This window comes from Cervus elaphus, chromosome 14, assembly GCF_910594005.1.
Source record: "Cervus elaphus chromosome 14, mCerEla1.1, whole genome shotgun sequence".
Classification (NCBI taxonomy): Eukaryota; Metazoa; Chordata; class Mammalia; order Artiodactyla; family Cervidae; genus Cervus; species Cervus elaphus.
This window is the reverse complement of record NC_057828.1, coordinates 77,107,092-77,121,915: the sequence shown is the minus strand read 5'-3', so window position 1 is coordinate 77,121,915 and position 14,824 is coordinate 77,107,092. Positions and strand designations below refer to the sequence as shown.

The 14,824-nt window shown below is 42.2% G+C and overlaps 1 protein-coding gene across 1 annotated transcript in view; it reads right to left on the bottom strand.

Moving 5' to 3' along the window:
* The window catches only part of CRB1 (crumbs cell polarity complex component 1), a 153,826-nt gene that overhangs the window by 116,311 nt on the left and 22,691 nt on the right, over positions 1–14,824 (bottom strand). The window contains exons 3-4 of the mRNA XM_043922940.1: positions 11,985–12,180; positions 5,595–5,734 (exon numbers count right to left, since the gene is read on the bottom strand). Coding sequence (XP_043778875.1) covers positions 5,595–5,734; positions 11,985–12,180 — 336 coding nt within the window. The remainder of the gene's footprint in view (positions 1–5,594; positions 5,735–11,984; positions 12,181–14,824) is intronic.

Sequence of the window (14,824 nt, the reverse complement as noted above, 5' to 3'; positions counted from 1 at the left end):
TGTGTTAACGTAACTGGAATTGTACTGACTGCATGCATCCTTCAGTACAGCCTGGTTTCTCTACTCCCTTGCACAATCTATCCATGTTGGAAATATAGAGATCACTCATAATTTTTAACTATTGCCAAGTATTCCATAACATAGATGCACATAATCTGACCATTCCATTCCCTTAGGGGGTTTATATACATTTTTGCTATTACAATATTGCATTGAATAACATCATATATGTGGCTTGTGCAAATGTCTGAGTGCAACACTGGGGTCTATGCTAGGAGTGGGATTTCTGGGTTATAGGTTACGGGCATTTCACATTTTAATAGATGCTGGTAACGACCTCTAGAGAAACTGTAGAGGTTGTTACATGTCTCCTGGCACAGGATAAGAGTATGTATGGTCCAGACCCTTGGCAACACTTGCCATACCAAGCAAAAATGTTTACCAGTTGGCTAGATAAAAAATCATACCTTATCATTGTTTGTTTTATATCTTCCCCAGATATTATTGAATTTAATATTTTTTGAAATTTTTTTATCATTTCATCTTTTTCCACTAGGTTGCTTTTCTTACCGATTTTGACTATTTACATACTATGCATAGTGCTAGTCCAAAAATGTAAATTTAGTAAGATGCTAATATAATGCTGAGGAGTGTGTCCAGGATCACACCAGCTGTTTTGTGAGATGATGAAAGAGATGTATGAAGTTCCTATAGGAACACAATCTGACTTATAATACAAATGACTTCACCTACAGATCTCTGTAATGTCACTTAACTGCTAAGAAATATGTTTTTAAAATAAAATTTACAATCCAAAGTGGTAAAGGTTATAAATCAAATCATGGTCCTTATTTACTTTGAAACCATTCAATGACTTTACTTTTCGCACAGAATAAAGTTCAAAATCCTTAACCTGACCAGCCCCTTATTATCTGGCCCCATTCCCAAATCTGTTCCTGTCCCTAGAATGCTTTCTGTCCCAGGGCCTTTAGAACACCGTTCCCTCCCCTAGAAAACTCTCCTCCAAGACTGTGCTTGGATAACTCTTAAGTTTTCCGACTCGATCTTTTGTTACTTTTTCAGAATGTCATTTCCTCATGGACAGATCTAAATAAGAACCTTTTTCTCTCACATACCCAATTCTTTCCTTTCACTGTCTTATAAAGAATGGTATTATGTGCTTATTTTAGAGGTATCTTTTAAAATTCATCACATATATAATTTTCATTTGATTGCTCAGACAGTAAAGAATCTGCCTGCAATGCAGGAGACTTGGGTTCCACCCCTGGGTCAGGAAAAACCCCTGGAGAAGGGAATGACAACCTACTCCGGTGTTCTTGCCTGGAAATCCCATGGACAGAGGAGCCTGGCGGGCTGCAGTCCACCAGGTCGCAGAAAGATCAGACATAACTGAGTGACTAAACAAACGACATAGTTTTCACTTATTTATGTAGCCGTCTCCCTCAACAGACTGTAAGCTCCATAAAAGCAGAGACTGTGTTTTTTCATTCACCACGCTAGGACTGAGCAACACCTGAGTACTAGGCCTTCAGTCAACTCCTGAATGAGATTCAGACAGAACTAATCAACAATTTAGAAGATAATCCTTGCTTAGCAGATAAACTAGATAGTTGATGAACTCTTTATAAGCAAATAATGAGAACATTATATGAATGCTCATCTTGTAGTTTTAATAGAAAGCTATATGGGGTCCCATGTCAAATCATAACCGCAACACAAATTCTGCTGCTCGTCAGTATAATGCTTTTGTCACATTTGATCCCTGGGGTCTTTATCAACTTTCTCAAGAAGAAACTGGGAGTTGAGAAGGAAGCTGCAAGCACATGCCAGATGAGGGTCCCACAGTCCTTCGTTATGACCCTCCCACCCCTTGAACCCTCAGTCTCTGAAGCCTGAATGTTTACTTCTTAAGCGTTTTTATTTCATACTTAAGGATCTACACATATTCACTAAATAATGGTTTTCACAAGTTTTTATAAACGTGTTGTGCTACAGTTGACTTACTAAAGTTCTATTTTCAACTTTCTTTTCATTCTGAGTTTGAAGACTTCTGCACAACCCAGGTTAGGAAGTAATTTAGTACTTTCATAAATCCTTTTTTGCTTTCCGGCTCACGCATTGTCTTTATTCTTATCCTGAACGTTAGAAAGTTCTGATTTACGGTATTACAGGTCCCGTCCCTACCACGGGGCCCTGTGGGGATTCTGTTTGCTGTTCCCTTTAACCAGGTATATAAATAGATTCCTTCAGTCAAGGCTACATTCAATAGTTCTAACAAGTTTTCCTATAAAACTCTGTACAAAGAAACAATATGATGCTGAGTCAAGACCCCAGGGTTCTTAAATTACATGTTTAAAAAAAAAAGCCAATCTTTTCTGGGTAATAGGAAAACTTTTAAGATAAGCATTTAAGGTGACTGACACTTGTGATTAATTACCCCTGAAATGAGGACCCTGGGCAATTACAGCGCTTATTCTCATCATCGTGCTCACTGGCAGTCGTCACATGATCCAAAGGAACGGTCTCTGATTCTTAGATATAGAGTAGCTTGTGGCATTAAACCCTCTCTTTATATCTAACTGTGAGAACTGGGTACAAAGACATTATGAGTTTTCTCCCTAGGCAAAATCGACATCTATCCAGTGACCCAAGAGAGAAACTCAGAAGCAGAACTGTCCTAAATTGGCGCTCCTTTCCCAATCCCCGTGTCATTTCCACCTCCTGAAGGGCTCCCGTGGCTGTCCTTACACTCACATCCACCCTCACCACTGGCTTCTTTGTTCCGGTCCGTGACTTACCTCTTATTTAAACTGATGCAGAACTCTCACGGGACTCCCTGCGATTAGCCTTATTTCTCTCCATCACTCTTCCATCGAAGTGCCAGGGAGCTCTTCTTAAATGAACAGGTCAGACTGCCCCAGGGTTTGCAGGGTGGACCTCGTGATCTGGCTTCAGTCTCATCCTGCTCCTCAGCCCTCTCTACCCTCAGCCCTGCATAACCCAGCATTCTGAACAGTCCCTCCAGGCCCCCCGTGGGACGGGCTCTTTCCTCTGTGCTCCTGCTGCCCTTTCATCTTTCTTTTTTCCTCTCTTCTGTCCTTAAACAAGGAATGAGCTACCACCTGCTGGCCTTAGGGTCCAGAATGGCCCGTCTCCTAATTCCGGTGTCGGGTTGACATTGATCGACTTGCTGTGGTCTAGGCTGAGCTGGGAGCTCCTCCTGTATTGCTGGACTTCACTCGACTACGACACTATGAGGTGGATATTATCATCATCAGCTCTGCTTTATCTGTCAATGAGGAAACCGAGGCTCAGAGCAGAGACGTGGCCAAAGTCACACAGCTAGTGGGTACATTTCTGGGATGTGCTTAGCGATCTTTCAAGTGTTCTAAAATGCTGCCTCCTCGGACAAGCCATTGCTAAACATTTTCTCTCCTTATTCCCTTTTACAGAATTTATTAGACAGTCTTATGAAAGTAAAAGTGTTAGTCACTCAGTCATGTCTAACTCTTTGCAACACCATGGACTGTAGCCTGCTAGGCTCCTCTGTCCATGGAATTTCCCAGGCAAGAATACTGGAGTGAGTTGTCATTTCCTTCTCCAGGGGATCTTCTCGACCCAGGGATCAAACCCAGGTCTCCCGCATTGCAGGCAGATTCTTTACCATCTGAGCCACCCAAAATTGTACTGTACACAATTCTTTCCGCACTGTATTCCTGCTAGAATTGAGGCTCCTTGGAAGGAGGAACCATGTCTTTTTGATCCCCTAATCCCTCATATATACAGTGGGCAGTGAGATCTTTGGGGCTTGAATGAATGGTACTCATGATGGTCTTTCTTAGGCAGCTCTCCTTTGCTGCTTGACTCCATTACAAACCCTTTAGAACAGGGACCCAACTTTTCTGGCACCAGGGACCAGTTTCGTGGAAGACAATTTTTCCATGAACTGGAGAGGGGTGGGGAGCTGGTTTCAGGATGATTCAAACACATTACATTTATTGCACACTTTATTTCTATTATTATTACATCAGCTCACCTCAAATCACCAGGCATTAGACCCCAGAGGTTGGGGACCCCTACTTTAGAGCACAGAAACCATCTGTCATATACAATTTCCACCTCCTGGTGTAGAACCTGGAATGTAGTAATAATACTTGCTTTTTTTTTTTTTTTTTTGAGTACTCAATATATGCCAGGCTCCCTTTTTATAATTTTACCCCTCACAACAGTACTACAAGTAGCTTCTTTATCCTTCATTTGTGGATGAAAAATGTAAGAATTCAGAGGTAATTCACCCTAGTTTACTCAGTTAGCAAATGGTGGACTTGTCCTGCTCCCAAGCTGTCCACTCCACCCCCTGCTTCTGGACTGAGGTCCTGTTCAGAGTGTTGATTGAGTGTTGAGGGTTGGCTGATGACAAGAATGTGGAATAACATGTTTTGGAAAAAAATTCAGTGTTGGAGGTGACCTGTTGATTCAAGTGTTACAAATTGTTTCCTAGTCATGAGGACCAATGACCAAAGGATAACAAACACGTCCTCTTGAGTATCTGGAAGCGGGGAGACACATGAGGTACACAGGCAAATTCCAAACCTCCTTTTACACTTTTAAGTTTGTTTGGTTTTCACCAAAGCATGCTAAATGTTCCTCAGGCAATGAGATGACTTTTGATCAGAAGCTGCTACTGACTAGACTGGCCCCAGTCTCCACGCCTCCCCCAGCCACAGGGCCTCCCTTTCCTTAGATAATAACATGAGTGGGGAGGTGGGGATGGGCGGTCAGCAGGCTTAGATGTTAAATAATCACAAGCTTATAGGTTGTTTTCCAGTGGCTCAAGAAAGAAGAGAGACGAGATGCTCTTCCATTTCTAGCAATAAAATCCTAGTAACAGTTAGGTTGAAATACGTCAAGCAGGTTTTCTGCCAAAATTAACATCAATATTTATGAGTGGCTTGTTGATTCACATGTCACATACTCTTCCCTATCACTTCCACTTGATTGGATAATCAAGTCCAATTATCTTTTAAGTGAGATTTTAAATTATGGTTTATGTATGTGTAACTTGTATTGTCTTTTACATTATAAAAGGTGAGCAGAATACTTCAGTTTCTGAAAAATCATTCTACACTCTCTATGGAGACCATCAACAATCACATTGATTGGCTCCATGAACTATAACACAAGCACTTAGGATTTTAGTAGAGTTTCATGGGTTTTAATATGTTCTAGGTATCAAAGAAAACATCTTGGAGGACAAGGAAGCATCTTCCAGTGAATTTTACTCCACAAAAACCATGCTGAGATCGACCCTTCCATTGATTATTTTTTTCCTCTGTGTTTCTCCTAGAAGATTCTGATGATTGGGCAGGTTGGTAATCAACTTCAGATAACGCATAGTGTAGCAAGAGATGTGTCTGAGCACTGAAGAACATGATTAAATCAAACAATAACTAGAAGAAAGAGTTGGTTTTGAACCTTCAGTAACAAGAATTGTTAGTTTCCATTTGCCATAAGCGATTTGTTTCTATTGTACGCAAAAGAAAAAGAATACTGGAAGGAATTTTGTCCCTCACCAGGCTGGCAGTGGCAGGCGTAGCTGTCAGCACGGTCCTCACAGGTGGCGTTGTTGTGACAGGGCTCTGACGAACACGGGGGCATCAGGGTCTCACAGCGCGTCCCCGTGAATCCACTACCTGCGCAGGTACAGCTGTACCTGGGGAGCAAAATGAAGTGGGGACATCAGCCCTTGGTCATGGGGATGACATATCCTTATCCTGTCTCTCCACCTGTCCATCAGAGTGGGTTTAATACTTGCCAAAGGCATATGCTTGCAGTGTTCTAGAGACGATCCCTCGAAGTTTTTAGTAAAAGCAAGTGTGTTAAGGAGAGCTAAGGAGACTTGCTTATCCCAAGCAAATGTTTCAAGGAGAGCTAAGGAGTGGCTGCTGTGAGCTCAGGAGGGCCGAGAGGAGCTACTCCACGTTCAAGGTCAGGAGGGGCGGCCATGAGGAGATACCCCTCGTCCAAGGTAAGGAGCAGCAGCTGCACTTTGCTGGAGCAGCCGTGAAGAGATACCCCACGTCCAAGGTAAGAGAAACCCAAGTAAGATGGTAGGTGTTGCGAGAGGGCATCAGAGGGCAGACACACTAAAACCATAATCACAGAAAACCAGCCAATCTGATTATAGGACCACAGTCGTGTCTAACTCAATGAAACTAAGCCATGCTGTGTGGGGCCACCCAAGACGTCGGGTCATGGTGGAGAGGTCTGATAGAATGTGGTCCACTGGAGAAGGGAATGGCAAACCACTTCAGTATTCTTGCCTTGAGAACCCCATGAACAGTATGAGAAGGCAAAGTGATAGGATACTGAAATAGGAACTCCCCAGGTCGGTAGGTGCCCAATATGCTACTGGAGATCAGTGGAGAAATAACTCCAGAAAGAATGAAGGATGGAGCCAAAGCAAAAACAATACCCAGTTGTGGATGGGACTGGTGATAGAAGCAAGGTCTGATGCTGTAAAGAGCAATACTGCATAGGAACCTAGAATGTTAGGTCCTTGAATCAAGGCAAATTGGAAGTGGTCAAACAGGAGATGGCAAGACTGAATGTCGACATTCTAGGAATCAGCGAACTAAAATGGACTGGAATGGGTGAATTTAACTCAGATGACCATTATATCTACTACTGTGGGCAGGAATCCCTTAGAAGAAATGGAGTAGCCATCATAGTCAACAAAAGAGTCTGAAATGCAGTACTTGGATCCACTCTCAAAAACGACAGAATGATCCCTGTTCGTTTCCAAGGCAAACCATTCAATATCACAGTAATCCAAGCCCATGCCCCAACCAGTAACACTGAAGAAGCTGAAGTTGAATGGTTCTATGAACACCTACAAGACCTTTTAGAACTAACACACAAAACAGATGTCCTTTTCATTATAGGGGACTGGAATGCAGTAGGAAGTCAAGAAACACCTGGAGTAACAGGCAAACTTGGCCTTGGAGTACAGAATGAAGCAGGGCAAAGGCTAATAGAGTTTTGCCAAGAGAACACCCTGGTCATAGCAAACACCCTCTTCCAACAACACAAGAGAAGACTCTACACCTGGACATCACCAGATGGTCAACACTGAAATCAGATTGATTATATTCTTTGCAGCCAAAGATGGAGAAGCTCCATACAGTCAGCAAAAACAATACTGGGAGCTGACTGTGGCTCAGATCATGAACTCCTTATTGCCAAATTCAGACTTAAACTGAAGAAAGTAGGGGAAACCACTAGGCCATTCAGGTATGACCTAAGTCAAATCCCTTATGACTGTACAGTGGAAGTGAGAAATAGATTTAAGGGACTAGATCTGATAGACAGAGAGCCTGATGAACTATGGACAGAGGTTTGTGACATTGTATAGGAGACAGGGATCAAGATGATCCCCATGGAAAAGAAATGCAAAAAGGCAAAATGCTTGTCTGAGGAGGCCTTATAAATAGCTGTGAAAAGAAGAGAAGCGAAAAGCAAAGGAGAAAAGGAAAGATATTCCCATCTGAATGCAGAGTTCCAAAGAATAGCCAGGAGAGATAAGAAAGCCTTCCTCAGCGATCAATGCAAAGAAATAGGGGAAAACAACAGAATGGGAAAGACTAGAGATCTCTTCAAGAAAATTAGAGATACCAAGGGAACATTTCATGCAAAGATGGGCTCAATAAAGGACAGAAATGGTATGGACCTAACAGAAGCAGAAGATATTAAGAAGAGGTGGCAAGAATACACAGAAGAACTGTACAAAAAAGATCTTCACGACCCAGATAATCACGATGATGTGATCACTCACCTAGAGCCAGACATCCTGGAATGTGAAGTCAAGTGGGCCTTAGAAGGCATCACTATGAACAAAGCTAGTGGAGGTGATGGAATTCCAGTTGAGATATTTCAAATCCTAAAAGATGATGCTGTGAAAGTGCTGCACTCAATATGCCAGCAAATTTGGAAAACTTAGCGGTGGCCACAGGACTGGAAAAGGTCAGTTTTCATTCCAGTCCCTAAGAAAGGCAACGCCAAAGAATGTTCAAACTACCACACAATTGCACTCATCTCACACACTAGTAAAGTAATGCTCAAAATTCTCCAAGCCAGGCTTCAGCAATACATGAACCGTGAACTTCCAGATGTTCAAGCAGGTTTTAGAAAAGGCAGAGGAACCAGAGATCAACTTGCCAACATCTGCTGGATCATCAGAAAAGCAAGAGAGTTCCAGAAAAACATCCATTTCTGCTTTATTGACTATGCCAAAACCTTCGACTGTGTGGATCAGAATAAACTGTGGAAAATTCTGAAAGAAATGGGAATACCAGACCACCTGACCTGCCTCTTGAGAAACCTGTATGCAGGTCAGGAAGCAACAGTTAGAACTGGACATGGAACAACAGACTGGTTCCAAATAGGAAAAGGAGTACGTCAAGGCTGTATATTGTCACCCTGCTTATTTAACTTATATGCAGAGTACATCATGAGAAATGCTGGGCTGGAAGAAGCACAAGCTGGAATCAAGATTGCCGGGAGAAATATCAATAACCTGAGATATGCAGATGACACCACCCTTATGGCAGAGAGTGAAGAGGAACTAAAAAGCCTCTTGATGAAAGTGAAAGAGGAGAGTGAAAAAGTTGGCTTAAAGCTCAACATTCAGAAAACTAAGATCATGGCATCCGGTCCCATCACCTCATGGGAAACAGATGGGGAGACAGTGGAAGCAGTGTCAGACTTTATTTTTTTGGGCTCCAAAATCACTGCAGATGGTGACTGCAGCCATGAAATTAAAAGACGCTTACTCCTGGGAAGGAAAGTTATGACCAGCTTAGACAGCATATTAAAAAGCAGAGACATTACTTTGCCAACAAAAGTCCGTCTGGTCAAGGCTATGGTTTTTCCAGTGGTCATGTATGGATATGAGAGTTGGACTGTGAAGAAAGCTGAGCTCCAAAGAATTGATGCTTTTGAACTATGATGTTGGAGAAGACTCTTGAGAGTCCCTTGGACTGCCAGGAGATCCAACCAGTCCATCCCAAAGGAGATCAGTCCTGGGTGTTCATTGGAAGGACTGAAGCTAAAGCTGAAACTCCAGTACTTTGGCCACCTCATGTAAAGAGTTGACTCATTGGAAAAGACCCTGCTGCTGGGAGGGATTGGGGGCAGGAGGAGAAGGGGACGACAGAGGATGAGATGGCTGGATGGCATCACCGACTCGATGGACATGAGTTTGAGTAACCTCCGGGAGTTGGTGATGGACGGGGAGGCCTGGTGTGCTGCGATTCATGGGGTCACAAGGAGTCAGACACGACTGAGCGACTGAACTGACTGACTGACTGAAGGAGACCCTGGAGAGCTAAGGAGACTTACTTACTCCAAGCAAGTATTCAGTCAAAATTACTTGAAAACCATGATTGTTTATACTTTTCTTTCCTCATCCATAAATTGAAGGTACCTTTGTCACAGAGTTGTTGGGATAATTAAATGTGTATATGAAGGATGAACATAGCATGCCAAAGGGCAGAAAATACTGAATAAAACTACTGAATAGTATGAAATAGAATAGTTAATATTTGTGAGGCAGTAGAGAGTGATTTATACCATCAAGGCACTTTCTTATATAAAAAAAATCCAGTAATAAGGTCCCTAGTGAAATAATAAATTATGAAAAAGAGGAAAGCTTCTCATTATATAAATTGTGACATGTTTCCTCATTTCTAGATTACAAGAATATTTTATTCATGTTATTTATAATGATTTGTTGATTGAATGGGATTATCTGACAGATCTAAAAAAAAATCTGACCGGGAGAGTTGTTCACTTTATTTCAGTTTAGATGGCCTTTCCTTGAGGATCTGGTATTGAAAAATCATGGGCTTACACACTTGGCTTAGATAAAATAAGTGTCTAGGGGGAGGATATCTATGATTTAATAAAGAGTAACAGCCCTGTTCACCCTGGCTATGTGTCTATCTACCACCAATGCAGACATTAAGATTACACTAACAAAAATGAAATACTAGCAAATATAAGTGACTATAATTTTTACACATAATTTTCCTTGCTAGAAATCCTCTATTCACTATTGCATTTCTGATTTTAAAAATGCCTACTGCAAATCTGAATACCACGTGTGAGACACTGAAGACCAGGGCCCTGCAGTCGAGGCTGGCGAGTGCACCTCGGTTCACAGACTCAGTCTCCATTTACACCTTCCTTTGTCTGCAGGAACCTTCCAGGGGTGTAGTTTCTGCCTTTCTCACATATCTCATAGCAAATGCGTTAATCTTTTCAGTGGGAAAACAAAGTCAGGTTGTATTTGCTGAACTTGCAATGAGATAGCTATGGATACAGTAGAAAAAGTATTCATGGCACATCCTCAGGTGAAGAGAGAAAAGCTGGCAGGAAGCAGGTATAGCGTTGTTCTGTTTGTGTTTCCAAAGTCATCAAAGGGCTTCCCAGGGGACACTAGTGGTAAAGAACTCACTTGCCAATGCAGGAGACATAAGAGACATGAATTCGATCCCTGGGTCAGGAAGATGCCCTGGAGGAGGGCATGGCATCCTGCTCCAGTATTCTTGCCTGGAGAATCCCATGGACAGAGGAATCTGGAGGGTTATAGTCCACAGTTTCACGGAGTCAGACACGATTGAAGTGACTCAGCATGCACCCATGCAAGCACCAAAAGCGTTGTGTGACTTCTGTCCTGATGCCTCCTGGAAACAGTGAGTCCTGGCTGGGAGAGCCTCCTCTTTCCCTGGAGCACTTGTGTGGGAACTGTGCTTCTGGTTTGTCTGTCCATGTGTTGCCCAGTTACCAGTCCCCAGGTGTGAAGATTCTCGCCACCAGAGAACGAAGTGGGTGTAACTGGAAGTCACAGGCGAAGCTTGGATCACACTCACAGTTTACCAAAGAGGTGTTCCACCACCTTGCTCTGCTTAAAATCAATTGTTTTCCTGGATATATTTGAAGCACACAAGACTTTTATTGCTCTCCCTTTGAGTCTGACTTATTTTGAAATTCAGATTTGGGTAAACTATATCTTATTTATTAAATAAAATTGGATTCTGGTGCTCCTTTGCAAAGAATTAACTGTATGAACCTGTTGCGGGGGGGGGGGGGGGGGCGGTCCCCTGACTTCCCCAAACTTTAGACTTTTTGTTGTCAAGGGGGAGTTTTAAGGCCCACCTTGCCGTCCTCTGAGCTGCCGGAGGATCTGTGAAGACACAGCCAGATGCTAAGCAGTTAAAACTCAAGGGTTTGATAACTCAATGCCTGTGCTTTAACTATTAGAAAGTTCTTCCAAAAAATATCTTACATGAATTCAACTACCATCACCCAAATTTATTATATGCCTCATATTAAGGTACGATTTATTGTTTTGGTTTTGTTTTTGCTGACAAATCAATGTTAGACTCTAATTTGGAACATCATTCTGCTGGCTCAAAAGTACTCACCTAATTCCCCCAACACCTAGAAATTCAAGACATAATTAATTTAATATCACTGCCCTTGCCAACACTGTTTAGATAAAATTCCTAAAGGATTTCTTTTTCACCACTTGATTTATATGCTTGTCATTTCATAAGTACAATCTTACATTCACATACAGAATGACTCCAGCCTCATTTTCACATCTGCCACAGATAGGGAAGGTAGATTCCCCTTTGTTTCCTCGATGTGGAAGGCTGGAACTTTTCTATAACAGAAGAAATTCTAAACTCTTATAAGAACGGCTTGGAAAATGCTCTTTCTTGAGATAGGGGCCCTCCGAAGGATGCATTTTTTAATAAAGCATGATGCTACAACCTTGCATCACTTGAAGCATAAAAAGCACTCTGAAAATGTTAAGCTGGGGATGTGAGATCTCCAGATTCGCCAGAGGTGGTGCAGTAGCTTCTGGCCAGTGCGTGCTCTCTCGGGAGAAAGCATACCTGTTGGCTCCATCCACGCACAGTCCACCATGGAGACACGGCCCACTGGCACACTCGTCCGTGTTGAGCTCACAGCGGTCGCCCAGGAATCCGGGGGCACAGTCACAGAGGTAGGCCCCCACAACGTCCTGACAAGTGGCACCATTGAGGCAGGGCTGGGACCGGCACTCATCAACTTCCAGTTCACAGTTTACACCTTTTTTCAAAAGTTGGCACAGGAGAAAAAAAAAGGAAAAGTTTTAGCAAAGTGTTAATATTTTTGCTCTTTGGCAATGCTTTGTTTGCCAAAGCTCTTGTCAAATGTGATGTTGCCCAAAATAATTTTCCTCCTTAATTGTAACTGATATTAACTTTCTGGCAGGCTTGCGGGAAGTTCACAAAGCAGAGCAGCTGTCACTTACAAAGAACTATCGCCTGCAACAGCTTGTGGCTTTTTCGTCCCTGGAAACAAATCATTTTTAGAACAAAGTAATTGTTTATTGTACTTTTGTTGGAAGCCTGAAAGGGACTGGCCAGTGTCTTTAAATTATTTTTAAACACTTAGTTTAATTAGGCATCACATTGAACAGCGGGTAAAAGCTCAGACTCCAAAGCCAAATGGCCTGGATTGGAATCTTGGCACATCCTCTTTTGGTTGTGTGACCTTGGGAAAGTTGCTTGACCTTTCCTAATCTCAGTTTCTTAACCTGAAAAATGGGACCAATAGTTGTAATTACCCCATGGGATACTTATTACAATTCCATTGTGTTTAAAGTGCCTAACATAATACCTGGAGTATACTACATGTTTGCTAGAGAAAAAAACAGGTACTTTCTCTTTCCACAAATATTTATTGTACAATGTGCAATTATTCCCTTGCATATCCTTTTTGCATAGAAATATTTATATTTTCTATACCACTGTAAAATGCTGCTTTTAAATAGAAAATCCATTTGTGACTTAAACTCAACGTATTTAGTGTTATTATTAAAAGCTACTTCAAAAAAAAAAAAAGCTACTTCATTTTAAGGTAAAATTACATTTTAAAAAATCTGTATTTCCCCTCTCCCCAAACAGTAGGTGAAGATTATTTTCTAAGCAAGCTAAGTTTAAGATTTAGAAAAGTAGTCACACTGAGATTGCAAAGTATTCTACTGAATTTGTCTAAATAATATTTGTTGGTGCATTCATGCTTAGTCATGTCCAACTCTTTGTGACCCGATAGACTGTAGCTTGCCAGGCTCCTCTGTCCATGGAATTCTCCAGGCAAGAATATTGGAGTGGGTTAACATTTCCTACTCTGGAGGATCTTCTTGACCCAGGGATTCAACCTGCGTCTCTTACATATCCTGCGTTAGCAGGCAGGTTTTTACCACTAGCACCACCTGGGACGCTGAAATAGTATTTGATACACAATAGTCAAATGTGCATATATGTTTTAAAAGATACAAAAGGGGGCTATCTATATTTGCTCATTTTTATTCTTGGGCCTATTCCGTAGGATAACAAATTTTGAATTAAAATTATAGAGGAATTTCTCAAGAACTCAGAGGTTTTTAGTAGTTATTCGATTTTTTGTCCTCCCTTCTGACAGAAAATGAAATAGGATATTGCAACACCACCTGCCATTTTCAGTTGTGACTAGACTCAACAAATGCTGAACTGAAAGGAGATGCCAGCAGGTTAACTTTGAGTGGTTTTTGAGAAGAAAAAGAATTTAAATTTTATATCAGTAAAAATGGAAAGTTATGGAATAGTATTTGTTGTAGGTAAGTGGCTTGCCATTTTTTTTTCAAACTTTAGACTGTTTATTTTATATCAGAATGTAGCCAATTAACAATGTTGTGATAGTTTCAGGTTGACAGCTAAGGGAATCAGCCATACATACACACGTATCCATCCTCCCAGCCATGCATACACACATATCCGTCCTCCCAGCCATACACACGTATCCACCCTCCCAGCCATATGTACACACGTATCCATCCTCCCAGCCATGCATACACACGTATCCACCCTCCCAGCCATACGTACACACGTATCCATCCTCCCAGCCATACATACACACGTATCCGTCCTCCCAGCCATGCATACACACATATCCATTCTCCCAGCCATACACACGTATCCACCCTCCCAGCCATATGTACACACGTATCCACTCTCCCAGCCATACGTACACACGTATCCACTCTCCCAGCCATACGTACACACGTATCCACTCTCCCAGCCACACGTACACACGTATCCACTCTCCCAGCCATACATACACACGCATCCACTCTCCCCCACACTCCGCCCCCCACGCAGCCTGTCCCGTGACACTTAGCAGATTTCCCTGTGCTGTACAGTAGGTCCCTGCTGGTTATCCATTTCAAATATAGCCGTGTGTACATGACCTTCCCAAAGTCCCTAGGTATCCCTATTGGAGGCCTGGCTATTTCTCACCTGGTCTGTGAATAGGAATTTCTGTATCCGTTTTATTTGGCATTACTAAGGTCAGTGGCTCAGTGGTAAAGAAGTCACCTGCCAATGCAGGAGATGCAGGTTCAACCCCTGGGTGGGGAGATCCCCCAGAGGGGGAAATGACAACCCACTCACATATTCTTACCTGGAGAATCCCAGGAACAGAGAAGCCTGGAGGGTTACAGTCCATGGGCTCGCAAAGAGTCAAACATGACTGAGCAACTGAATCAAGGTGAAGGGAAAGACCCCTGAACTGACCGGTAGACACCGGTGTTCTCATCCTATCCCTGAAGCAGCTTTTCAGCAATACTTAGGTATCTGTATTTCTGCCATGTAAAATAATACAACAACAGATACTTTTTTTTACTTTTTAAGAATATATGAAAGATAAAAAT